The 26126-nt window shown below is 44.6% G+C and overlaps 1 protein-coding gene across 4 annotated transcripts in view; it reads left to right on the top strand.

Moving 5' to 3' along the window:
• Positions 1-26126, top strand: part of LOC137430268 (ketosamine-3-kinase) — a 103645-nt gene that overhangs the window by 4448 nt on the left and 73071 nt on the right. For all 4 annotated transcript variants that reach the window (XM_068121027.2, XM_068121037.2, XM_068121018.2 and 1 more), the window contains exon 2: positions 13715-13858. In XM_068121027.2, coding sequence (XP_067977128.2) covers positions 13715-13858 — 144 coding nt within the window. The remainder of the gene's footprint in view (positions 1-13714; positions 13859-26126) is intronic.

Here is a 26126-nt window from a genome sequence, read left to right as displayed (position 1 = left end):
ACGGATTTGGAGGAAACTTGGTGGAAAAGTTGGTTGTTTCACAAGGATGGATTGATTAGACAAGAGTGGATCCGCTCGCTACACTTACCCCACCACATGTCGCTACAGAGGCACGCGCTTGTTTTTTACTCAGGATAATGACCTGACCGAACTTGAATTGCTGTGTTGTCAAGATTTACACCAATCATAATACAAACATTTCTTTTGCACAGATTTATTTGTAATATTGGTGATATTAATTATTTGTAATCGAAAAAGGTCCCAGTGGTCTAAAGCTCTAAATGGTTAAGGGTCCAAGCTGGTGTAATGGGTCGAAAGCGTCTTACGGGTTTTTGGGGTATTTTGGGTCGTTGGGGTGTTTTGGATCTTTTGGGTCTCTTAAATCTTTTGGGTATTTTGGGTATTTGGGGTCTTTTGAGTCTTTTGGGTGGGCAGGGTGTTTTGGGTCTTTGGGTGTATAGATACATAGTCACACGGCTTCACTCCTCACTGCCTCATGGCTTCATGGACTGTGTTTTTTGGTTTTATATGTTTGAAGAAGAAGATGTTTTGGTCACAAATATACATATATACATAACCAAATACGTTTGCTCCATTATAATAAGATTTTGATGAAGATGCGGATCTGGATACTACAACTTTTGAAGTAATTCTTCACAGTTGGGAGATCTATTGACTCACCCCCCTCCACCCCCCCCCCCCACCCCCACCCCCCATTTCCGCTTCACATGAGCAGTCAGCTATTTATAGCATGGGTACTTTGATTTGCAAACTAAATGCCAGATTGATATCCCAGAGTTGTAAGTTCAAACAAAATGCTTAATTGCCACAAGAAATAAAAGTGAATGGATATGTAGGCATATATATATATGGCTGGAGTTGGTTATGGAGTTGTGCTGGTTATGCAGTTGTTGGTACGTGCGGTGAGTGGACATGGGAAAGAAGTGGAGCTAGCCCCTGGTCAGAGATTGCCAGCAATGTTTGCTTTCATGGATGACCTGACAGTTGTCCAACAGTCCGCTGATGCAGCAGTAGAGGTACTGGGATGACTGGAAAGGTTGATGCGGTGGGCAAGAATGGGATTTAAAGCAAGAAAGTCGAGGAGTGTTGTGGTGGGACGAGTTGTGGTGGATAACATGCACATTGCACAGGTTTGAGCTGGGAGGGGAGGTGGTTCCATCATTGGTAGAGGCCCCTGTGAAGAGTTTGCGAAGATGGTATACAGTGGAGTTGAATGATGTGGGAAGAGTGGAGGAGGTCAGAAACAAGCTTTTGAGAGGTTTGAAGAGGATTGATGGATGTGGTTTGCCAGGTAAGTTGAAGGTATGGTGTTTGAAGTTTGGGTTGATGCCACGAGTATTGTGGCCATTGATAAAAATAAAAATAAAACACCTTTAGAGGCCATTTTTCCCCGCAAAGCGGGGGTTGGCCTTTTTCGGGCACCGTGGTTGTTGTTGTTTTTTGGTCCCCTTTATGAAGCAATGTTTTACGGCCGGATGCCCTTCCTGACGCCAACCCTTTTTGCCGCCTTTAACGACAAACAGGGAATTACCAGTGAACTGGTACTCAATTTGCCGACCTCGGAAGGATGACAGGCTGAGTCAACCCCCCTGGCGTTAATTCAGCGATCAACCAGGATTCGAACCCAGGATCCTAAGCCGGTACCCTCGCCGCTAGCCCAACACCAGGGATGGAAGCCATTGATTGTGGCCATTGATGATGTATGATATTGCAATTGGGCATGTAGAGAGGATGGAAGTTGTGGTGAGTGGGTTTGTGAGGAGGTGGTTGGGAGTGCCACGCTGTTTGACGAACATTGCCGTTTATGGTCAGGGTGGAAAACTCCAGTTTCCCTTGACATCATTAACCGAGGAGTTTAAGGTGGTGAGGGTGCGGGAGTTCATGATGTTGCGGGATTCAAGTGATGCAGTGATAAAGAATGCTCTCCCAGAGAAGAAGGGAAGTCGGAAGTGGAATGCAAGAGCAGAGGTGGACGAGATGGAGGAGTGGTTGCAAGAGGAGGAGGTCATGGGGATGGTACAGCATGGGAAGCATGGCTTGGGGTGGATGGAGCATGAGCGATGGGGAAAGGCATGTGTGAAAGAGAGGAGGAAGATGGTTGAGAGGGAGGTGAGAAGAAAGGAAGAGGAGGGGAGATATGTGAAAGCAGTCGGTCAGGCACAGCAAGGTGCTTGGACTAAGTGGGAAAGTGTGCGGGTGAGGATATTGAAGTGGCAAGAGATTTGGAGGATGGAGCCAATATTGTTGAATTTCCTGTTGCGGGCAACGTATGATGTGCTTCCGTCACCAGTAAACTTGAGATTCTGGGGGTTGTTGCAGGAGGAGAGATGTTATTTGTGTGGAGGTGTGGGAACGGTGCAGCATGCACTGAGTGCATGCTCAGTAGCATTGGCAGCAGGAAGATACAGGTGGCGACATGATCAGGTGCTGGCGGTGGTGGTGCAGATGGTGCAACAAGAGGTGCTGAGATCGAGAGAGAGAAGAGTGGAGAAGGAGACTGATGGGGGAGAGGTGTGGTTTGTCAAAGAGGGCCAAGTGGTAAGAGGTGGAAAGCAAGAGGGCTGTCAGATGCTTGTGATTGGCAGGTGGTGGCAGACCTAAAGCCACAATTGGTATTCCCAGAGGAGATCTGTGTGACAAGGTTGCGGCCTGACATTGTCATTTGGTCAAGTGCGACAAGACAGGTCATCTTAGGGGAGTTGTCGGTACCTTGGGAAGAAAACATGGAGGAGGTGCATGAGAGGAAGAGAGGAAAGTACAGTGAGCTGGAGGCAGAGTGCCGGGAGAGGGGTTGGCGAGTTTCGTGTCAGCCATTTGAGGTGGGGTGTAGAGGGTATATTGGCAATTCCTTTTCTGCATTTCTTGCTAGACTGGGAGTGTGTGGGACAGAACGAAGGAGGATGTGTGACAAGGTGGCCCAGTTTGCCTTGAAAGGCTCATTTTGGATATGGAGGACGTTTATGGAGGCATGTCGAACGGTGTAGGTTGGTTGTGGTTTTTTTTTTGTAACCATTATTATTTCTTATTTTGTGTATATAAGTGAGTGGGGGAGGGTGTGTGTTTTTGCATGAATTAATTTTTGCATGTGCATGTGTGTGTGTGTGTGTTTTTGTGTGTTGAGTGGTGTATGATGTAAGGGTAGGTGGTTGGTTGGTTGGTGCTGCGTGTGTATGTGTGTGTATGGGTGTGTATGGGTGTGTATGTGTGTGTATGTGTGTGTATGAATGATCTGGTGTGTTTTGGTGGTGAGTGGTGAAGGGTATAAAGGTGGGTGTTTGAGTGTTCCACCATGTTTGTTTGGTGCTGTGGATTCTGGATGTGGAGGTGTTGTTGTTGTTCGCACTGGCTGGGGGTGGGGGTATGTACGCATCCAGGTGCAGTTGCTGCTATGTGGATGTGTATGTGCCCCTGCTGGCCCACCTTAGCTGACCGTATCGAGGTTGAAGGGCCGAAACGGGATGATGCTGAGGACCTCGACTGAGGACCTGGTCAGTGCGGCACACTTGTGACCAGGTGTGTTTTGAACTTATATATATATATATATATATATATATATATATATATATATATATGTATGTCGGCACAACGATAGCTGTGTACACTTTGTCAGAGCATTAGAAGATCATTTTTGAATGTCATGTCAAGCTGAACAGTACCTACAGTCATAGCCAAAAATATTGGCACCCTTGCGCTTTTTTCAAATAACTCACAATTTTCTCTAAAAACATGTTGAAATTGTTGGTAAGTTGAACTTGTCTCGAAAAACAAGTATTTGGTCTCCACAATTCTTTATTTCACGGTTAATATTACAGAACCTTTGTGTTTGATTCATAACTTAATATATCCTTTTAAATCAGAAAAAAGAAAGGGCATTGACGAAATTATTGACACCCTCGACTTAATATTTGTTAGCACAGCCTTTGGACAAAATAACTGCAGTCAAGCGCTTCCTATAGCCATGAATGAGCTTCCTGCACCTCTTTACTGGCAGTTTGGCCCACTCTTCTTGTGCAAACTGCTCCAGTTCTCCCAGATTTGCAGGGTGCCTTCTCCCAACTGCTGTTTTCAGATCTCCCAACAGATGTTCAATGGGATTTAGATCTGGACTCATTGCTGGCCACTTCAGAACAGTCCAGCGGTTTGTCTTGAACCATTCCTGGGTGCTTGTTGAAGTGTGTTTGGGGTCATTGTCCTGCAGCAAGACCCTGTGACCTTTGACGGAGACCCAGCTTTCTGGAACTGTGTTGAACATTGTGCTCCAAAATGCCTTGGTAATCTCCTGATTTCATGATGCCATGCACACATTCAAGGCACTTATAGCTAAAGGCAGCACAGCAACTGCAAAACATCACTGAACCTCCTCCATATTTGACTGTGGGGAAGGTGTTCTTTTCTTTGAAGGCTTAATTTTGTTTTCTGTAAACATAGAGATGATGTGCTTTACAAAAAAGCTCTAATTTGGTCTCATCTGTCCACAGGACATTTTTCCAGAAGGATTTTGGCTTTTCAGATGTGTTTTTGGCAAACTCCAGTTGGGCTTTCTTATGTCTCTCTCAGTAGTGGGATCCTCCTGGGTCTCCTACCATAGAACCCCCTTTCACCGAGTTGATGACGGATGGTGCGAGTTGAAACTGTCGTTCTTTGTGTCTGAAGGTCAGCTTGAATCTGTTTGGCAGTTGATCGAGGTGCTTTCTCCACCATTCAAACAATCCTTCGCTGCAATCTTCGATCAAGTTTTCTCTTTCGGCCACATCCCGAGAGGTTGGCTGCAGTGCCATGGGCCTTAAACTTCTGAAAGCATTGTGTACGGTGGACAAAGGAACATCAAGGTCTCTGAAGATGGATTTGTTGCCCTGAGATTGTCCATGCTTGGCTACAATCTTGTGTCTGACCTCTTCAGGCAATTGTCTGGTTTTCTTTCGTTTCTCCATGATCGTTGCGGTACACACAGTGACATAAAACAGCAGAATGACTCCTTTTCTCCGTTTATTCTGGTTGAAAGTGATTTTTATATTGCAGGCACCTGCAACTCACCACAGGTGAGTTCAATTCAAAAGTAAAGGTGAATCACCTGCTTGAAATCTAATTATTTCCAACAAGTTCTAAAAGGTGCCAATAATTCTTTCCCGGCCATTTTAGGATTTATGTGTGGAATAAGGTAAGATTTAGTAATTTTTTCAGCTTTTTTTGTTTTGTTCCACTGCCTACCAAAGAAATACACATGTGGATACTAAAATATTTTTTAATTTCAACAATTTTCTGGAAGAAATGGTGGATTATTTGAAAAAAGTGCAAGCGTGCCAATACTGTATAGCTCCTTCAGGGAGCTACACCAATGTGAGCCATTTTATATTTTACCATCATGACAATTCAAATCTTGTGGCTGTTGTACATTCCCAACTTAGTAACTTTTATTCGCTGTCCATGAAGGAGTTGCTTGCTTGATAGCCAAACTGTTATAAGCACATTCCGTGTTGTACTATACACTTGTACTCACGACCCATTCTGTCCTTTTAAAATGGAAGGCCTTACTTGGGAAGAAACACAAAAGATGAAACTCATAATCAGCTCAGGTAAAACTTTAAAAAATTTCGATAAAAAAAGTCGAGCAAAAGTTCTGTTAAGGATGACCTGAGTATGTATGATGGCCCCCAAACTATAATAAATGTTAGGTATGTATCACGAAGGACGATGAAACCGGATCATGTTCAAAGCAGGCATTGGATCAAGGGACCAGCAATGTTACATTGGCAAGAAGCAGTCATTGTTTGAAATTGTCATGTTTGATCATCCTGGTGTTTCATATACAGGATGATGCATCAATGTGTGTGCCGTCCATCGGAAGGACGTTGAGTGGTAGAACATGTCTGCCAGCACTTGTTTTTGGTGAATTTTAAAGACTCCACGGCCCTTCACTAAGAGTAGCTGCGTTATAACTGGCACCCTGAACAAATGACAAATTCCTGCCTGGGAAAGAGATTCTTGCAATGGCAATTCCTGAGGAACTCTTTTGGTAGCACTGACACCTTGTCAAGAGTAGGATTTGATTGATCGAAACCTCAAAGGCAACACCTCCGTTTTGTTAAATTGTGGATAAATCTGCTACCTGCAGCAGATTTGTTTCAATTTTAAAAGAATTACCTAAGAATCTTGTTTTGCACACCTTTTGTTCAAAGGAATGTATGTGACGATAATTTAGATTGTAAAATGTGTTGTGTGTATGCCGGAATAAAAAAAAGTGAGGTAAACTTTATGTGATAACATCATTTAGAAGTACCTGGTGAACTGTTATATTATCCAGAGATCCAGGAGGGGGAGCTCTAACCTCGACTCATTTGGTGCAAGGATCGGAACTGAGTCGGTCAAATGAGCAACAAAAGTATCTTTATACCTAATGGCGTTTCCATAGGTTCACGGAATAGTGAAGTCTAGGCTCAAGGATGAAAAAGCTTGCAAATAATACAGGCTGCAAACTTTCGCAGTTTGATCATTCCTTGCAGATATAACATGGCTGCTGTTCAGTACCTCAAGGAATGCAAGTACTGTAGTTGCACTATGGATTATGTAGTGAAAATTCTGCTTAAGAAAAGCGTATTGTAATGAGGACAGGTCTTGCCAGACCACAGTCACATGGGGTCGTTTTCCCCCAGGAAAACCCTAGTCATGGTGGCCTGTTTGGATGAATTTGAGTTGAGCAGGCGAATGGTTATGTGACTTCCACGATCCAGCGTGAACCAACGGTTGCTTCCTAGGCTGACTTTTCCAGCTAAACAGAACAAGAAAGAATAAGAAAGATAGCTCATGTTCATCATGTGTTGGAGCTTGAGAGTTTTGAAGACGTCACTTCACATGGCTGGGGCGGGTTACAGTAATACTCCACCCAGTGTTACCAGAATGGAATGGACCATGCTGCTCTACCACGTCACCCTCCCACCCAGCTATGGTCCGACTGTCAACTCCCAACTGCTGAATGCCCAACTGCAGAAACTGTGCTCAATGTCCCTAACTATCTGCTTTTAGAGAGTCAGGCTGAAGCATTGTTCACCTAGCTGACCATGCACAGCTCATATTACTACGCCTTCCTCAGTGCTGGGGTTTCCTTCCAGGGCACTGCTGAATCACTGCAACCTTCCAAAAATTGCGAACCATGGTGTCTGTCCGTGCATTCGTCTATCTCCCATTTATGGCGTCTGCTTACTGTGCTGCGTTGCAGAGGCTGTGCACGCAGGCAAAGCTCAACATTCACATTTGAAATGACGGGAGAACAAGCATCAATAACGTTGATGCCAAATTTTATTTTGCAAGCAGGAAATCTTGCCTTCTTTAGAGACAAATTCAACCTCGGCCACCCAATGTTGCACCCCCATTTTATGGTGGGCAGTATAAGTCAAACATAACTTTGCCTCTGAGTGAAACAAAAAGTGCAACACAATTAACCTTTTAAAAGTCTATGAAATATTTTAAATTGCAAGATTAACTTAAACTTTTCCCATCACTGGGGATGGATAATTTTGTTTGTGATGAATAAAATGATGTATGGGTGTTCGTGAAGATGGGAGACAGGATTTTTGTGGGATTTGTGGTATATTGGACTATACTTATTATAATTGGCCCACACGCATCCATTCACAAAGTACATATGTAGCTTTTGCAGTGTTGACAACAACACAAATGTACAGGGTGTTTCAAAAAGATTGATACAACTTTGACTTCCTGTCATTTCTTTGTTTTTTGACCTCTACCGTTTTCCTTGTCAGTGTTTGGTGGTGTTGTTGTGGTATTTGTTCCCTGGGATTTCTAGCTCCGTAGATCAACTATGCCATTGACAGTGGAGCAGAAGACAAAAGTGGTGGCTCTGTGGTATGAGACTAAATCACATGTAGACACCTGCCAGATGCTCTGCCAGGAATACGGCCTCGGAACACGTGATGGACCCACAAATTGTGCCATTCAACGTATTGTGAAACATTTTGAGCACAAGGGTACAGTGCACAACCAGAGCAAGGGCAACAGTGGCAGACCAGCATCAGTAACCAAGAGTCAAGCCAACATCGATGCCGTGCGGGATTCTGCAGTAGAAAGTCCCAAAAAGTCCCACCGCTGGCGCTCCCAGGAGCTGGGCATCAAACGAACATCGGTCTGGCGTATCCCCACTAAGGAACTGAAGCTTTTCCCAAACATCATCTCTATTAGGCATAAACGGAGTCAAAATGACATGAGAAGGAGAGTTGATATGTGCAATTGGCTCAGTGACAGAATGGAATGGTACCCAAACTAGATCAACCTGATGTGGTTCAGTGATGAAGCCCATTTCCACTTGAACGGTGCCTTCAACAACCACAACAACATTTTCTGGGGGGGGGGGGGGGGGGGGGGTGGGAGGTGGGGGGGGGGAGAACCACCTGAGACCTACAGGAAAGTTGAACAGAACTTTGGAGTCAGGATCAATGCCTGTTTGAACCGCAGAGGGGCACACATCGAGAGCATCAATTACAAGGATTTTATGTAAATGCCAATTGCAGACCTTGGGCTCTCACTAATTCGAGCAGTGACTTACTGCAATAGCAATCAGTGATAGAAAATACCATGTCATAAGCTTTCAAGAAATGTTTGGTTCACATTCCTGAGGTTTCTGTTTCTTTGTAAATAAACGTTTAAAGTTGTATCACTCTTTTTGAAACGCCCTGTACAGGGGGGTGGGGAGGGTTTGGGGGTTACTACTCGTTCCCATCTATGTTTCAATTTTTGTACTTTCGATGTCTTTCAAAAAGTCAAGTGGTGAAAAATGGTTGCACAAACATTATTTTTAGTTCCCTTAAATATTTTACAAAAGCCAGGTGTTGGCTTAATGGATAAGGTGGCTGGCTTGAGATCTCAGGGCCTGGAATTCAAGCCCCTGTCATGTTGAATTAACACCAGGTGGCTTGAATCAGCCTGTCATCCTTCTGTGGTCAGCAAAATGAGTACCAGCTTACTGGGAAGAATGAGCCATTCAAGTATCCTGCGTCAGAGTGGAGACCCGTCCAGGATTGTGCCCAATAGCCTAGTAAACTGCTTCAGCAGCTCTATGCATCTGAAGATGCAAAAGGAGTGGTCTTCCTCTTCTTCTTCCTCCTCCTCTTCTCCCTCTTCTTCTTCTCCCTCTTCCTCTTCTTCTTCTTCTTCTTCTTCTGATTGTTTCACATTCACATGAGTAGAGGATGCTTGAACTTTTGAGACTTTGCAACAACAACAACAACAACATGCATTTTAAGGCCATTTTCCCTGCTAGAGCAGGGGTTAGCCTTGCAGTCCCCATGACAATCTCCTCCATTTTGCCCTATTTTCTGCATCTCTCCTTGTTAACCCCCTTGCCCGCATTTCTTCTTTCACCATCTTTAGCCAAGTCTTTCTCGGTCTTCCCCGTCCTCTACTTCCTTCTACATTCCTTTCCATCACTCTTCTCAACCAGTCACTTTCATCCTTCCTCAACACATGACCAAACCATCTCAACCTGTTCCTCTTCACAGCATCAATCACAGGCTCTATTCCCATCATTTTTCGCAATTCATCATTTGTCTTTCTCTCTCTCAACGATACTCCGCACATCCACCGAACCATTCGCATTTCCACCCTTTCCAGCCTTCGTTGCTGCTCTATGTCTCACTTGCTGACCCATGTCTCACTCCCATAAATCATAACACTTCTCACACATGCAGCATACACCTTTCCCTTCAGCTTCAACGACACTCCCCTCCTCATCAGCACGCCACCCAGTTCCCGAAACTTCTTCCATGCACATCTCACTCGAGCAACCGTTGCCGTGTCTGATCCACCTTCTCCATTCAGCATGTCTCCGAGGTAGCAAAATGTTTTCACACCTTCCAGCTTCACGCCGTCTCCAAGATCCAACTCAACCTTTCCTCCATCTGCAGCTCCCTCTGTGCACACCTTACATTTTAATGTAGCTGCCACACTGGTTAATGACCCTCTCAGACCACTACATCTTTGATGAACCCACTCAGCGCACATTGCACATTGAATGGAGTTCACTCCGACACCCTTCCTGCACACAGCACATGGCCACTTCCCAGTTCTTTCCACCTCACCACATGCTTTACCACTTGCTATCACCTTCGTCTTTCCTATATTCACCTTCAGACCTTTTGTCTCCATACATTCCTTCCACTTGTTCATCTTTTCCTTCAGTCCATCCATACGTTCCGCAATCAACACCAGATCATCTGCATACAACAACTCCCACGGCAAACCCTCCTTTACGTTCTGAGCCAGCACCTCCATCACAGCTACAAATAGTAGTGGACTTAGTACTGACCCCTGATGCACTCCCACCTTCACCTCAAACTCACCACTGTTCCCGTCCTTCGTACAGCTGTGCGCGCTCTTTTGTACATTGCCATCACGACTCTGATCAACCATTCCTCCACTTCTAACTTCCTCAATGCCCATGTCAATACTTCGTGTGGAACCCTATCGAATGCTTTCTCCAGATCAACAAACCCAAGAAACAACTTCTTCCTCTTCTCCAAGTACTTCTCCTGCAACTGCCTCACAATAAAGAGCGCGTCTGTCGTTCCTCTTCCTGGCATAAATCCAAACTGCATTTCGTCGATCTTCACCTTCTTCCTTATCCTCCTCTCCAACACCCTTTCCAATACCTTCATTCCATGCTCCAATAACTTTATCGCTCGGTACGAGCCACACTCCAGAGGGTCACCTTTCCCCTTGTATAGAGGGACGAGGGTACTCAGATCCCAATCCACCGGAATGCGGCCTTCTTTCACTACCAGATTACAGATCTCTGTCATTTTCTTCACACCCCAACTTCCTGCTGCCTTCAACATATCTCCCACAACTCCCGTCGGCCCTCCCGCTTTTCTACCCTTCATTGCTTTTATCGAGTCCCTGGTGTTGGGCTAGCGGCTTGGGTGCCGGCTTAGGATCCTAGGATCCTGGGTTCGAATCCCGGTCAATCGCTGAATTAACGCCAGGGGGGTTGACTCAGCCTGTCATCCTTCCGAGGTCGGCAAATTGAGTACCAGTTCACTGGTAATTCCCTGCTTGTCGTTAAAGGCGGCAAAAAGGGTTGGCGTCAGGAAGGGCATCCGGCCGTAAAACATTGCTTCAAAAAGGGGACCGAAAAACAACAACAACCACAGTTCCCGAAAAAGGCCTACCCCCGCTTGCGGGGAAAAATGGCCTCTAAAAGGTGGTTTTAAAAAAAAATCTTTATTGCTTTTATCGCTTCCTCAACTTCCTCCTCAGTTATCTTCTCTGCCGGTCCTAAAACTGGGTTACTCTCTATGTTGCCATCCCGGTCATTCTCTGTATTCAACAGCATTTCCATATACCTTTTCCATCTTCCTTTAATTCCATCTGGGTCCACAACGATATGTCCCACTTCATCCTTCAAGCAACTCACCCCCATCACATCACACCTCTCTTTCGCTATCTGCTTTGCAATCCTGAATACCGCTCTCTGACCCTCTTCCGAATCCAAGCGTTCTCCGAACATTTTCCTACATGCCTCCTGCGCCTTTGCTACCTCTTTCTTTGCAGCCTTCTTGGCTGCCTTATAACTTTCATGCTCTGCTTTTTCTGCTCCCGTACCCTTCGCCTTCTGCCACTCCTTGAACTTCTTCCTCTTCTCATCAAGCCTCTTTCCATCATCCCACCACCATGTTTCCGAGTGCCTCGGTGGTCCTTTTGTCCATCCACATGCTCCCAACAGACTATCTTTCATTGACATCCAACCACGTTCAAGCTCAACCACATCATCCTCTAGCCTACTCAGCCTCTCTTTTAATGCCTCCCTTACTGTCACCTCTTTCAACCTCCACACCTTCATTCTCGGTTGGTACTTCACCCGCCGAGCTCTCCTCGCACCTTTCACCCTTATGTCGCAGACAACCAAGTGGTGCTGTGAAACAGCCTCCTCCCCCAGGATCACCTTTGTGTCCCGGAGGTGCCCCCTATCTCGCCTACGCACCGTCAGGTAGTCAACGGTTGTCGTCGACCCACCTGACGTGTATGTAACAAGCTTATTATCCCCTTTCTGGAACTGAGTGTTACAAATCACAAATCAGCTCCATCTGCAAACTCCAAAATCCTTTCACCTTCTCCATTTCTCACACCATATCCATAACCCCCATGAACTCCGTCAAAACCATCCATACTCCTTCCCACATGTCCATTTAGGTCTCCTCCTACCACAACAACTTCCTCATCTTTCACGTTTTCCATCAGCTTCTCTATCGCACACCAGAACTTGTCCTTCTCTTCATCGCTCCGACCAACCTGCGGAGCATATCCCGAGATGACGTTCACCAAGAGCTTTCCAATCATCATTTTCACCATCATCAACCTGTCACTCACTCTAGTCACACTCACCACACTGTCTACAAACTACTCAGAAAACAGGACACCAACACCATTCACGCCCTCCAGGCACCCTTGCCACACAAACTTGTATTTCTGTCCCTGCCTACCCTTCACCATTCTCACACCACTTCCCTTCCATCTCGTCTCTTGCACACAACATATGTCCACTCTTCTTCTGACCAATACTTCCACCACTTCTCCTGATCTCCCTGTCATTGTCCCTACATTCCATGTCCCAAACCTCAGAAACCGATCTCCACTTCGGGCTGTACCCTGCCCATATGTAGTTGTAATTGTCATTGTTCTCTTTTTGAGGCAATGTTTTTATAGCCGGATGCCCTTCCTGACGCCAACCCTCTTTGTCGCCTCTTACGACACGCAGGGATACGGTGTACCTATTCTAACCAGGGTACACACCGGGAAAACCTTTGAGACTTTACAGCTGCAATATATATGACCAGGCTCATTCTGTTTCTTTAACTACCTTTGCATTGCCAAATATCAAATTTTGAAAAAGTAGGTTAAAGGATTTCTAAGCAAAATACTACTTGTTTGCAATGCTATATCCGAGATATTGTTTTGCTTTAACTACCAATAGATTATACCCACACAATGTCACATGTCTGTGTGAAACAAAGGACGCCACATTTGATAACCATTGGTGAACTTTTATTAGTCAGCAGGACCTTAATATTATTCCAAAAGCTGAAAATTATATTTTAAGTGTTTCTTCTTTCGGGTTTTGGTTCTGTTGTATACAAGTGACACCAACAGTCAGTGACAGGTTCGGTCCACAGGTGTGCAGGATTATCTAAAGGCTGCGGTTGTCCCTCTAAATGCAGTTACCCCCTCAGGTCAGAACAGGATGTTTCCTTTGGATTCTGCCAGTTTTCCGGTAATACTTCGCCTTCTCTTTATTGAAAGACACCGTAGGATCTTCTAAAGCCAGCAGAATGGTCTCCAGCTAACCTCCATTTGAGGGATGGCACACTCGTTGAAGTAATGCACTACCTCCGAAGCCTCAGGATAGTCAGGCCAGGAGAGGAGGAAACTCATTGATCTACAAGTGAAAGGGTGATTATATCTAGTAGTTCTAATGGGCATAGCCAACGAGGTGTGAGACTTTGCAATAATCTTCCATCTATTAGTGTAAATCATGAGTGATAGACAAAGATGAAGCAATTTTGATACAAAATCATCAGCGTTGTGAAGAAAAAAGGAGTAATTGAGATTTAAATGTTATGTCAATTGCATAAATGCGGTGATTGCTCACTTTCAATTTTCTCTTTCCTTTGCCCCAACTTCTTGCCAGGCACTTGAACACCTCTTGAAGGTTGAATTGGCAACAGACAAATTGCGGCTAATTGGTCGTGCAGGTGGTGGCTGCATTAATGATGGGTGCAGCTATGAGACTGACACAGGAAAGGTCTTTATTAAAACAAACAGCAAATCAGAGGTAAGTGGTGATTTAAGTGTTTGTCATACATTTTATATAATTAATCGCCTGCGATATGTGGGCAAGATACTTTTTTCTTTTTTTGTATACAAAGTCGAGGCTCGTGCAAGAGCTAACACATAAAACACAAAAATATAAACGGACACATAAAACGTATAATAAAGGGAATGGGAGAGAGGGAAGCACACAAGCACAACAACGGTTGAGAACAGGGACATCGGTAGATCTGTGGAAGGGAGAGGGCTGGGCTGGGGTGGGGGGGGGGGGGAGCAGGGCGGGGGGGGTAGGGTTGGAGATATATAGAATTTAGCTTTTATACTGTGCTTTTTAGGGGCCATCTATATAAAATTGTGGGATAATTCACTCATCTGTGACGTCCCTCATTCCTTCTCCCTCTTTTTTTGTATACGTAATATTGGCGTATGGAAGAGTAAGAGGATGGGGGTAGAAAGGCAATGCTACTGACAGTAGGGCAGTGGGCCCACAGTGGGACACAAGGGAATTAACCAACGGGAAAAGAGAGCGAGAAGGGAAGGAAAGGCATTGCTCTGCAAGTGAATGGGTGATGAACCATAGGGCTAATGGAGATAGAAAAGTTGTGGGTAGGGACGGTGCTAGGGGGAGGAAGGGTGTGACATGAATGGTATTGCACCTTGCTTGATATAAGCCCTGGAGGGAAGAGTGTGAATGGTCTCAGCAAGACAATTCCAGAAAAGAGGAACTAAAGAGTGGAGCAGGGCGGTTAGCCTGCGTTTCGGATTGAACGAAGGAGGGGATTTCTGGAGTAACACGTGCATCCTGGAGTTGCTGAGGCAGGTCGAAGGGCTGAGAGAGAAGAGGGAGCTAGGAGATGAAGTGAAAAAACAAAGAAATAAATGGGGGCCACCGATCAGTCTGTGATGTGAGAGCAACAGGCCTTGAGCTTCAGCTTCATCGAGGGAGATGCTAATAATGTTGAGAGCGTTGGATCCCACAGAATTAAAGTGAGGCATGTGATGCTTGAGTGTCAGCTCGTATGGGAGAACAGTACTCCATTGCGCTAAGAACAAAGGCCCTGTCGGGTGAGTACTTCTGATTTTTCAAGGAATGACTTTGAAAGACGCAGGATGCCTAGTCTGCAGCTTGCTTTGGATTCCAGTTTACCACCATGGACAGCCCAGCAGAGATCTTTAAAAAAAAAAAAATGATGCATAGTCTAGGCCAGGGGTCGGCAACCTTTTTGACATGAAGTGCCAGTTTGAAATGTTCTTGTTAATTAGTGTGCCATATCAACATTATGTTTACCTTTAAGTTTAATTACGACGCCACATCAAAAAAATATTTCCAACAGACATGGAATTTTATTCCATCCATGGAGGCTACATGCATAGCAACAACATTTTAAAGAAACATTTATCTCTCATAATTAGGACATTGTAATGATCATTTTATCATTGTAAAATTTGTCCCCATGAGGTTACAAATTACCGTATTTTCCGGTGTATCAACCGCGGTTTTTTACCGACGGGAAAACCCTAAAAAAGGGAGTGCGGTTGATACACAGTAACAGAAAAATTTGTGCATTGAAAAACTGTCATATCAACGGGACGTAATCTTTATATTACTTTGGGGTTGCGGGGATACAATGATGAATGATCGTCAATTACGTTACTAAGGTAGGTTCAACGCCGATTACTGCTGCCAGTCAAAATACAAGAAAGTTTGAAGTTTGTAATATTTGATTTTTCTATGCGTGTTTGTGAAAATGTGTACTTTCACTAGTCCTCTTTGAATGACAGGTCACATAATGAATAGAGTGTGCTAAATAAAGACAGGATTAAGTCACAAAACAAAAGTGTCAACATGGTAAACAGGATGTTTTGCATGGGACATTATGACGTACCTATTGTCTAACCAACGCCGCGGTAAGGCCACATAAAAATAAAAAGTTGTTGAGCGTCCTTTTTTCTCAAAAGTTCGGGTAGGGAGGGAGGTTTTTATTTTTATTTTTTATATTTTTTTCCTACTTTCCATTGAGTTTTGTTGACATGGAAAAATATGAAATAAAGACTCCTTCCTCCTCAAAATGATTTTATTTCTTCTTTCATCGGGTTCCATCCTGTGATCCGTGGCTGTGTCTGCAGCCAACACAAATTTGAGAAATGAGCCAAGAGTCTTTGTCACATCAGAAACTTTGCAAGCTGGTGAAACTTTCATCATGTCAGTTTTACTGGGGCCTGCAGGTTTGCAGAAGAGTTTAGTAATCGGGCGGCCGGCCGACATTTCGGAATCGACGAGTCCGTCATTAGACGCTGGCGGACTAACAAGCAGACGCTGGAGACGATGCCGAAGAAGAAGAAGGCGATGAGGGGCAAAGCAGCCCAGTGGCCGGCCTTGGAGGAGAGACTGCTAATGTGGGCGAGAGAGAAGTGAGCCGAGGGACACGCCATCGCGACACTAGCGTTGCGACTCCAGGCCCGACTCATCGCCAGCGAAACAGGGGTCGATGACTTCACGGCCAGTAATGTCTTCCCTGAAGAAACAGATGACGAGGACTTCTTCGGATTTTAGAGCCTAAACCCAACGGCCCTTTTCCGACGATGGAGAAGAGGATAACGACGACGAGGATCTCGCCTACCCCGACTCGGATTGGACTGAAGAAACGGATGACGAGGACTTCTTCGGATTTTAGAGACTAAACCCAACGGCCCTTTTCAGGGCCCCACATTGGCAAGAGCCAAAACCCAACGGCCCTTTTCAGGGCCCCACATTGGCAAGAAAGAATAATTATAATGTTTTTAAAATTCTCTTTCAACTCATTTCATGTATTTTCACTCTTTCTCTGTCTTCAGTTTCTCTTTCCTTTCATCAGATTTCGCTTTCCATTTTATTTATTTATTCTGTTCTCTTTTTTAAATTTTCCTGATTTTTTTTTTTTCCCTCGGAAATCTTTTTTTTTCCTTTTCCCTTTTTTAAGTCAAAAATCGGGGGTGCGGTTGATACACGGGTGCGGTTGATACACGTGAAAATACGGTATATGCATGGACCCCATTTCAAAACACTGCTTTCAGTAACTCATTTACAAAGTATTGCATTGGGAACAAATGTCAAAAAGGGAGAATAAAGTGTGTCAAACAGAAATACCAGTACTATACAAGAATGCTGCCATCCTCTTGAAAACATCCACATCTGAGTTGGAAAAAAATAGATGGACAAACAGCTACATATGCAAACCCAAGTGTACTACAAATAAACAGATGTCTACCAGTCAGTGTGATCCCTGGCCCTGCTTTCCTTTGCTGAGCTCCATTATCTGGGGGTTGTAGTTAGTCACTTTAAGTTGCACACATGCTTCGGAGTGGTCGGTTGTCAAACGACTGTGGGAGGGGCTGAACACGTTCTTCATGTGTGAGAATATCTGCTCACAGAGGTACGTTGACCCGAAGACTGACAGCAAAGCCAGTGCAACGTTCCGGAGACGGCTGAACTTCTTCGGCACGGATGTCCAGCAGGTGAAGATGCAGGTTCCGTGATCTTGCACTGCCGTGGTTTCTAGTTGTTTCCGTAGCTCTGTAAACTTAGTCACCCACAGTGTTGAACTCTTCAGCTCAATCAGCTGCATTTCCATGTCCTGTGTATCCAACCAGTCTATCAGAGATAAATCCAATTCGTGTCCATCAAAGCTGTCTGGCTTGATCAAGAAAGAGAACATGGGTCCATACTTCTGAAAGGCCCCAAATCGTGTTGTGAACTCCGACTCAAGCTCGCTCATGTATTTGCATATTTCAGTGGTGCTGATGCTGTGCTGCGAGGACAGCTCCCTTACGTTTCTGAAGTAGCGGAAAGTGGAGGGAGCAACATCGCTTGAAAAGATTGCTAGCTTGCCGACAAAAGCCGTCCATGTGTCGAACATGATCAAAACAGTTTGCCCTGCACCTTGCAGTCAGAGATTGAGCTCGTTGAGGTGTCCCGTAATATCCGTGAGAAACATAAGTTTCACAACCCACTTCTCGTCCTCAGGTTCTGGGTAGTTTTGGCCCTTTTCAGCCAGGAAGGCCTTGATGGCATCAGAGCAGCTGTCAAACCGCTCCGAAACTTTTCCGCAGCTTAGCCACCTAACCGCTGAGTGGAGAGGGATATCTTTGTATGTGCAGTCCATTTCCTCGAGCAGGAATGGAACTGTCAGTGTGTCAGAGCAGATCGCTTAACTATGAAGTTAATAACCTTTACTACCGTAGCCATAACTGTTTCCCGACCATGGCGGGGGCGCCATCTGTTGTCACTGCGAAAATCTTCCTAATGTCAATCCCTCGCTCCTCAAAATGTTCCATAAACACCTTGGCTATGTTGTCCTCACCTTTTGTTGTGTCAGGCATTGGCTTTAAGCAGCAGAGTTCCTCTCTTACAGTCGAATCACAGTATCTTGCCATGACTGCCAAACGTGGTATGTCATTCACGTCCACGCTCTCGTCAAGTGCAATGCTAAATACCACAGCATCTTTTAACCCAGCTATTTGCTGCGCGCTGACATTTTCTGCCATTTCTTCTATGCGTCACTCAACACCTCTAGCTGACATGGGAATATCTTTTATTCTTGATTTGATTATCTCTTTGTTTGGTAAGCCTTCAAACAAAACCTCTGAGCTACAGAGAAAAGCCTCCTTAATATATTCGCCATCAGTGAATGGCTTTCCGCGTTTCGCAATGCAATGAGCAATGCGATAGTTTGCTTCAGTCGCATGGTTTTTAGCAGTGGCAAAGATTTTGAGGGTGTTTGCTTGCTTCCCATACCTGGACACGGCACGTTTGATGGATTCTGCCTTGTCTGCCTGATCTTTGAAAGTTTTCTCGTGCTTTGTCTCAAAATGGCACTTAACACTCGACGTTCGACAAACAACATTTTAGAAACATAAAGTACACACAGCACGGTCCTTCTAAAAAAACAAAACCCCACTCTTCTGTCCATGAGGGCTGGAATGCCGAACCTTTACTTTGGCTTTCTTCGCTAGCGGGGTTGCCATCATCTACCGAACCTGAACCGTTACACTGCAATTCCTGTGGGAAATGTGAGCGGGAGGCCGTACTGTCAATCGAACGAAATAAGACAGGCCGAGCAACAGCCAATGGCTGTTCAAGAGGTGATTTGGCATGCAGCTGAGAGGGCACTGCTTTCGCCAGTGTGCCAATGATTACGCTGCCGCGTGCCTAAGGTTGCCGACCCCTGGTCTCGGCTCATGAAAGAGCTAGGACACAGAACAGATCAGGACACAACATAACAAAGGAAACAGCAGGATGAAGGGTAATAAATAAGTGGAGGTGAGCAGTGGTTATGGATTTTGGGAGTTTCACTACGAGGGGTTTGCTGTTGGACCGTGTGCATCCTGCAGATACCTGGGGGGTGGGGTGGGGAGCACGGAGGAAGCAGATGGTGCAATACCATAAATGAGGTGGAAGAAGACAGAGACCACCGATTTGTCGGCGATGACGAAGTGATCGGCCCATAGACTCAGCTTCATTGCGAGAGAATCCAATGATCTTGAAAGCCTTGGTTTCCACAGCGTCAAACTGAGTAAGATGTGAGGCAGGGGAGCCAACCCAGAGGCATAGTTTGACTTCTCTATATGTTGGAGCTATGACATTTTATGTCTTTTTCTCCTCGTTGGAGATAGATTGGAGTTTAAATTAAATAATCTAGACTTAATTATTGTGATCATAATAGACTAGTGTATTTTTCAAACATTTTGTTACTGTATTCCTTGTGTTTGTCATACTTCTCATCGTAGTCATCATCCGAATCATTCTCTTCATCGTAAAACAGTTTGTCCATTTCAGTTGATACCATTTGACACATGGTATGACAGGACCCATACTGTCCCTCTGATGTAATGATTTTGACAAAACAACCTCTTGCCTTCTCTTTCTTTATCAATGTTTGTTCTCCAAATATGTCTGAAGAAACTCCATTCCACACTCCATTTCTCTGGCTACACACCTGTTCACCCAATTCAAAAGGAACCTCAGCCTCCTCGTCAACTTGCCGCAGGACATACCAGGAAAGGTGTCTGGCATAATTCCAGTGTCCTGCAGCCATCATATGAGGAACCATACTTCTCATGCAGTGTTGGTGCAACAGCCAGTTTCCTTCACGCTTTTCCTGGGTTAAGAGGTGAGCAATGACCACTGGGATTATGAAGCAGTCCACACTCTTGGTGATTGTTGCAAATTCTCAAGTGCACCTTCCAGCTCTTCGAGTGTTGTATTTCCTTTCAGGACAAATACCTTAAAGAGCACAGTTAGCAACCATTCTCAAACCTCGAAGTGCCTTTGGCCATGTTTCCCATTGAGCATACTTGGCACTCCTTTTTATGCAGCATGTGACGAGTCTTTTAGGCCAGACCCCTTCATGAGTGTTTCAATACAGCAAAGGAAGGACATCAGGCCATAGTACGTTCCTTTGCATTCCTCCAGGCCATAGTACGAGATGTTTCCAATGCACAGGATCAGCCCATTTAATTTGGATTGCAATCTTAAATAACTGAAGATCACAAACCATATACAGTACATGTAATTCTGTTCATGTCCTTTGGTTACATCAAGAATAGTCAGAATCAGAACAGTTCTGGGTGTGCTGGTGGTGCATCTATCAATGGACCAAAGATGTACTTTGTTGCTTTCTTTACAGCTCCTTCTTCTCGTGCCTTCACTGTCATGTAACTTCTCCATTACTTCCGGGTTCTCCGTTATTTCCCTCGCCACAGGCGACGGTATTGCATTTAAGTCCGTTTGTCTGTCTGTCTGTCTGTTTGTCTGCACAGAATAAATATACTTTTCCCTGCAACCGTTGGTCCGATTGATAGGAAATTTTCACCATAGGTGCATCTCCTCTTATATAATTGTTCATGATAATTATGACGTCATATGTCACGTGGTACAGGCGTGATCTTGGAAAAACCGAAAACTTTGCACCACAATATCTCTGAGAGCGCTGCATAGAAAAAATTGAGACTGCTCATTGTAAAGAACTCTCCATGGGGAATATCATATGTTAATGATGATGTCATATGTGCTTGCATTATGACGTCATAATTCGACAAGTATAAAACTTCATCCAATCAAGATGAAATTTCTTGAGCGTCATCTACGGATAAATTGGTAGAGAAAAAATAATAATGATGACGTCATCGGTCACGTGGTTCTGTCGCCATATTTGTTTTAGCACAAAAGCCTTAAAAAACACTAAAAACACCTCTTGGTGAGGGTCTGCAAATTGCTCTTTCCTGTTGTTTTGTGTCATGACGGATACTAGCTTTTCCACATTGGCATTCAAAGTAGAATACCTACTTGTTGTCTTGTCAATGGTTGCATTTGAAGGCCCTTCATGTTGTACAACGTTGGCTGGAAGTGGATTTTTTTGGGCCACGATAATGTTGGTATTTTACTTATGTGAGACCCTTAAAGCCGGCATCTTTCAACTGTTGCTTGGACAATCTTTGTATCAACGCACTGATCTTCACTGTGACTGTCGCTGCTTGTGTCAGAGTCATGCTGCTTTGTATCCACAGGTGGATGTTGTGTGAATTCTATGACCATTGCATGTGTTTCACCAACACCATTTGGAGTTGAAACATATCGATCATAATTGTCGGTCCAAGAACCAACTCTGCTTCTGTCCCACTTTAGTCCTCTTGCTGTATAATCCTGTTTCTCCATGCACATTGCGATAGACAGACAGAATCGCAGAACTTCGTCATATGTTATGACACAGCTAAGCTCGTGATTATTTCCTTTGACTCAAAGCGATGATGAAGCTTAACATTGTGGAAAAATAATTTATTGTCCTCCACTTTGCTGTGGCTTAATATGAAGCATTAATTTCCTTCAGGGGAGATGGGAAGGGGGACCTGGGGGGGGGGGGGTGGGGTGGGGGGAGGGCTGTATATTTACCCTCGCCATGAGAGGTTATTGCGTTTGAGTCCGTTTGTTACTTGCAACATCTAAGATTTTTCAAGTATATTGGTCGGTGCGTTTGTGGTTCTGTCTGTCTGTTTGTTACTTGCAAAATCGAAGATTTTCCAAGTATATTGGTCGGTTGTTCCCGGTGTGTACCCTGGTTAGAATAGGTACACCGTATCCCTGCGTGTCGTAAGAGGCGACAAAGAGGGTTGGCGTCAGGAAGGGCATCCGGCCATAAAAACATTGCCTCAAAAAGAGAACCATGACAATTACAACTACATATGGGCAGAGTACAGCCTGAAGTGGAGATCGGTTTCTGATGTTTTGGACATGGAATGTAGGGACAATGACGGGGAGATCAGGAGAAGTGGTGGAAGTATTGGTCAGAAGAAGAGTGGACATATGTTGTGTGCAAGAGACGAGATGGAAGGGAAGTGGTGTGAGAATGGTGAAGGGTAGGCAGGGACAGAAATACAAGTTTGTGTGGCAAGGGTGCCCGGAGGGCGTGAATGGTGTTGGTGTCCTGTTTTCTGAGGAGTTTGTAGACAGTGTGGTGAGTGTGACTGGAGTGAGTGATAGGTTGATGATGGTGAAAATGATGATTGGAAAGCTCTTGGTGAACGTCATCTCGGGATATGCTCCGCAGGTTTGTCGGAGCGATGAAGAGAAGGTCATGTTCTGGTGTGCGATAGAGAAGCTGATGGAAAACGTGAAAGATGAGGAAGTTGTTGTGGTAGGAGGAGACCTAAATGGACATGTGGGAAGGAGTATGGACGGTTTTGAGGGAGTTCATGGGGGTTATGGATATGGTGTGAGAAATGGAGAAGGTGAAAGGATTTTGGAGTTTGCTGATGGAGCTGATTTGTTGATTTGTAATACTCAGTTCCAGAAAGGGGATAATAAGCTTGTTACATACACGTCAGGTGGGTCGACGACAACCGTTGACTACCTGATGGTGCGTAGGCGAGATAGGGGGCACCTCCGGGACACAAAGGTGATCCCGAGGGAGGAGGCTATTTCACAGCACCACTTGGTTGTCTGCGACATAAGGGTGAAAGGTGCGAGGAGAGCTCGGCGGGTGAAGTACCAACCGAGAATGAAGGTGTGGAGGTTGAAAGAGGTGACAGTAAGGGAGGCATTCAAAGAGAGACTGATAGTAAGGGCATTTTATGAGATATTTCACAAATCTGTTAACTAAATTGTTCCCAAAAAATTTCTTCACCAATATGTTTGTAAAGGTGTGTAATAACATGTGTTAAAATGTTGAAGTTCAACTCCCGTGGGAAACCCAGAAAAAAAGCTGTTGAATTCGGGTACCGAAAAATTATTTTCGAGAATTTTTTTTTTTTTTAATCGGCCCTTAAGTAACTTATGAGGGGTCAAATAAGGGTTTTTCATGATTCTGAGTTGATTGTTAACATTTATATTTTCACTTTTACATTTACACACAAAGTAGCTTTTATTTCACATACATATATAATACTCAAGAGTTATTTCTCATTCACAATGTCAGAAGTTTCAACAGTCATTGTCTATGTCTTCTTCAGACTCAACAACATCATGACTGCAGTTTCTGCATGTAATGCCATTACAGACTACACAGGCCGAGATGCACGTGACCCCATTCTTCTTGCAGCTGCATCGCCGGTTGCTGCAATCTCCATAACAATTACAGCTCGTGAACTGCAATAGCTGGGAGGAACTCGATCTGTGTGCTCTGCTTTGCATCATTAGCATGGATTCTCTTCATCCAGCCATTCCAGTTGGAGTGTGGGAACTCAGGATCGTTGGCTTTGATCACCCACCCCGCTGCCCAGAGTGTGTCACCTGGAGTGAGGAGTGGCTGATCATGAGCCAGGGAGGAGGAAAGCTCAGCGAGGGGGAGAAACATGATCGCGTTCGTTCCTATCTGTTTCCTGTTCGTAAATGGAATAATCTTTACTTCAGTTCCTCTCAGGATCTTAGCTTTGTCGAGTGCCTTCAACTTCACCCGGGGGAAAGCTGCTGTTGTCTGTGGATCTGGCAAAGGTGGTGCCAGAGAGGTGACTTCGATCCAACCCATTGAGTGAAAGGGAGTGTTTCCGTGAATAGAGACAATGTTTAAATCTATATTGTCTCCAACAAACTGAGTGACTGCATTGTTTGTTTCCCCAACCTCCATAAAGACCACCTGATCATTACTTGACAATTCACTTTCACTGGCTGGCACTTTGGCTGTCATCACTGATTGATCCTCAAGCGCAGCATCAACCGCAACCTCATCATTGATCTGTTCATCGGTTTCCTCCACAATGGTGTCAAGAGTGCCAGAAGTATCTGGAACATCATCTCCACTCCTACTATTAAGGAAGCAGTATTTGTAGTTTTGTGTCTCCGTGTAAGACTCAGTGTATCCCAGCCGGTGGAACTTGTTGAGCATCCATTTTGACCCAAATCTATGATAAAGTTGTATGGCAAGCCCCATTTGGTGTGGCAATACTCCAGACCGAGGTCGACAGGCCTTAATAAAATTCTGCCCCCAAACGGCAACTCTTTCGTCTGTCTTGACAATCGGTCTCAAGAACATCTGAAGGCTTGCAGGAACAAGTGTCAGCTGACTATCGAAGTCAGTCACACTGTGTGTGGTGGGGTATGACTTTGGACCTAAATCAATCAAGGCAATATCATTGGATATGAACTTGAGTGCCGTCTTTATGATCTGAGTCTTCTCATCTCCATGGTCAAGATTAGCATGATGCACTCGCAGAATATTGTCGGTGCCATCTTTGAGACAGAGTACATCTGCCCTTCTTTCCTGTGTTGTGAAATACAAGGTGTCTTCGTATTTCTCTAGAAGTTTTATCTTTAGCCAATGCTTTGAATAAGAAAGGCTCTTCTCTGGTGACTGATCAAACTCCTGCAGCTTTTCATGGACTTGGTCCATGTTCATTACCCCATGCTCTAATTCTGAGTCTAACCATTCGCAGAATTCAATAAAAACTGCCTCTCGCTCCTCATCAATACTCCTCTGTCCTCTCTTCCTTTTTCCTTCCTCATCAGTCTTGGACAAACTATCACCTCTCGCAAACATAAGTTTGCATCGCAAATGGTACAGTGTTTCTTCTGCTACCAAGTCGTTGATCCCTTCCAGGCGTCCAGTGACTTCAGTGCCCCAGTCATCCCCGCGACTCCGTGCTGTCTTCAGCAAGCTTGCCTTCAGTGTATCTGCAGTCAAATTATCTGGCACTCTGTATTTCTTTCTAGCTTGTGCTGGATTATTTTTGTAGACCTGGGCTGGTTGGTTGCAAAGAATGCATACATCCTTATACAGGAGGTCAACTGACTGTGATCTTCTAGAACTGCAGCCAGTTGACGAACTGAACTCAAGTAGTGCGTCTTCTCTTCAACTTTGATGACTCTTTCTCTGCCTTTGATGCTTGAGCTGACTTCTTGGTGGTTGCAACAAAGTTGTTGTACAGACCATTTTTACACTTCTGGTGGTACCTCAGTTTTCCTTCCTTTTGAGCCTCCTTCATACGTTCCACAACAGTAACATTTTCGACAGTTTCTGCTTGTTTCAATAAAGTTGAGTATCCCTTTGGAGTTGCCTGTATGAGCCTTTCAGCTGGTGTATCCAAGCGTGCACAGATGAAGCAATTGAGCACAGGTGGAGTAACGTCTTCATCCATATTGCTAGACTCCATGTCCTGCAAAGTAGAAAATGAGATATATTTAGAAATTATTTTTCCACAAAGGAGTGTCTGTGGTGAAATATAAATGTTAACAATCAACTCAGAATCATGAAAAACCCTTATTTGACCCCTCATAAGTTACTTAAGGGCCGATTAAAAAAAATAAAAATTCTCGAAAATAATTTTTCGGTACCCGAATTCAACAGCTTTTTTTCTGGGTTTCCCACGGGAGTTGACCTTCAACATTTTAACACATGTTATTACACACCTTTACAAACATATTGGTGAAGAAATTTTTTGGTAACAATTTAGTTAACAGATTTTCATATGTTTCCCTTACTATGAGTAGGGTAGAGGATGATGTTGTTGAGCTTGAACGTGGTTGGATGTCAATGAAAGATAGTCTGTTGGGAGCATGTGGCTGGACAAAAGGACCACCGAGGCACTCGGAAACATGGTGGTGGGATGATGGAAAGAGGATTGATGAGAAGAGGAAGAAGTTCAAGGAGTGGCAGAAGGCGAAGGGTACGGGAGCAGAAAAAGCAGAGCATGAAAGTTATAAGGCAGCCAAGAAGGCTGCAAAGAAAGAGGTAGCAAAGGCGCAGGAGGCATGTAGGAAAATGTTCGGAGAACGCTTGGATTCGGAAGAGGTCAGAGAGCGGTAT

Source organism: Myxine glutinosa, chromosome 1, assembly GCF_964187855.1.
Source record: "Myxine glutinosa chromosome 1, kmMyxGlut1.1, whole genome shotgun sequence".
Taxonomy (NCBI): Eukaryota; Metazoa; Chordata; class Myxini; order Myxiniformes; family Myxinidae; genus Myxine; species Myxine glutinosa.
The sequence above is the reverse complement of the archived record's forward strand: the minus strand, read 5'-3'. Positions and strand labels throughout refer to the sequence as shown.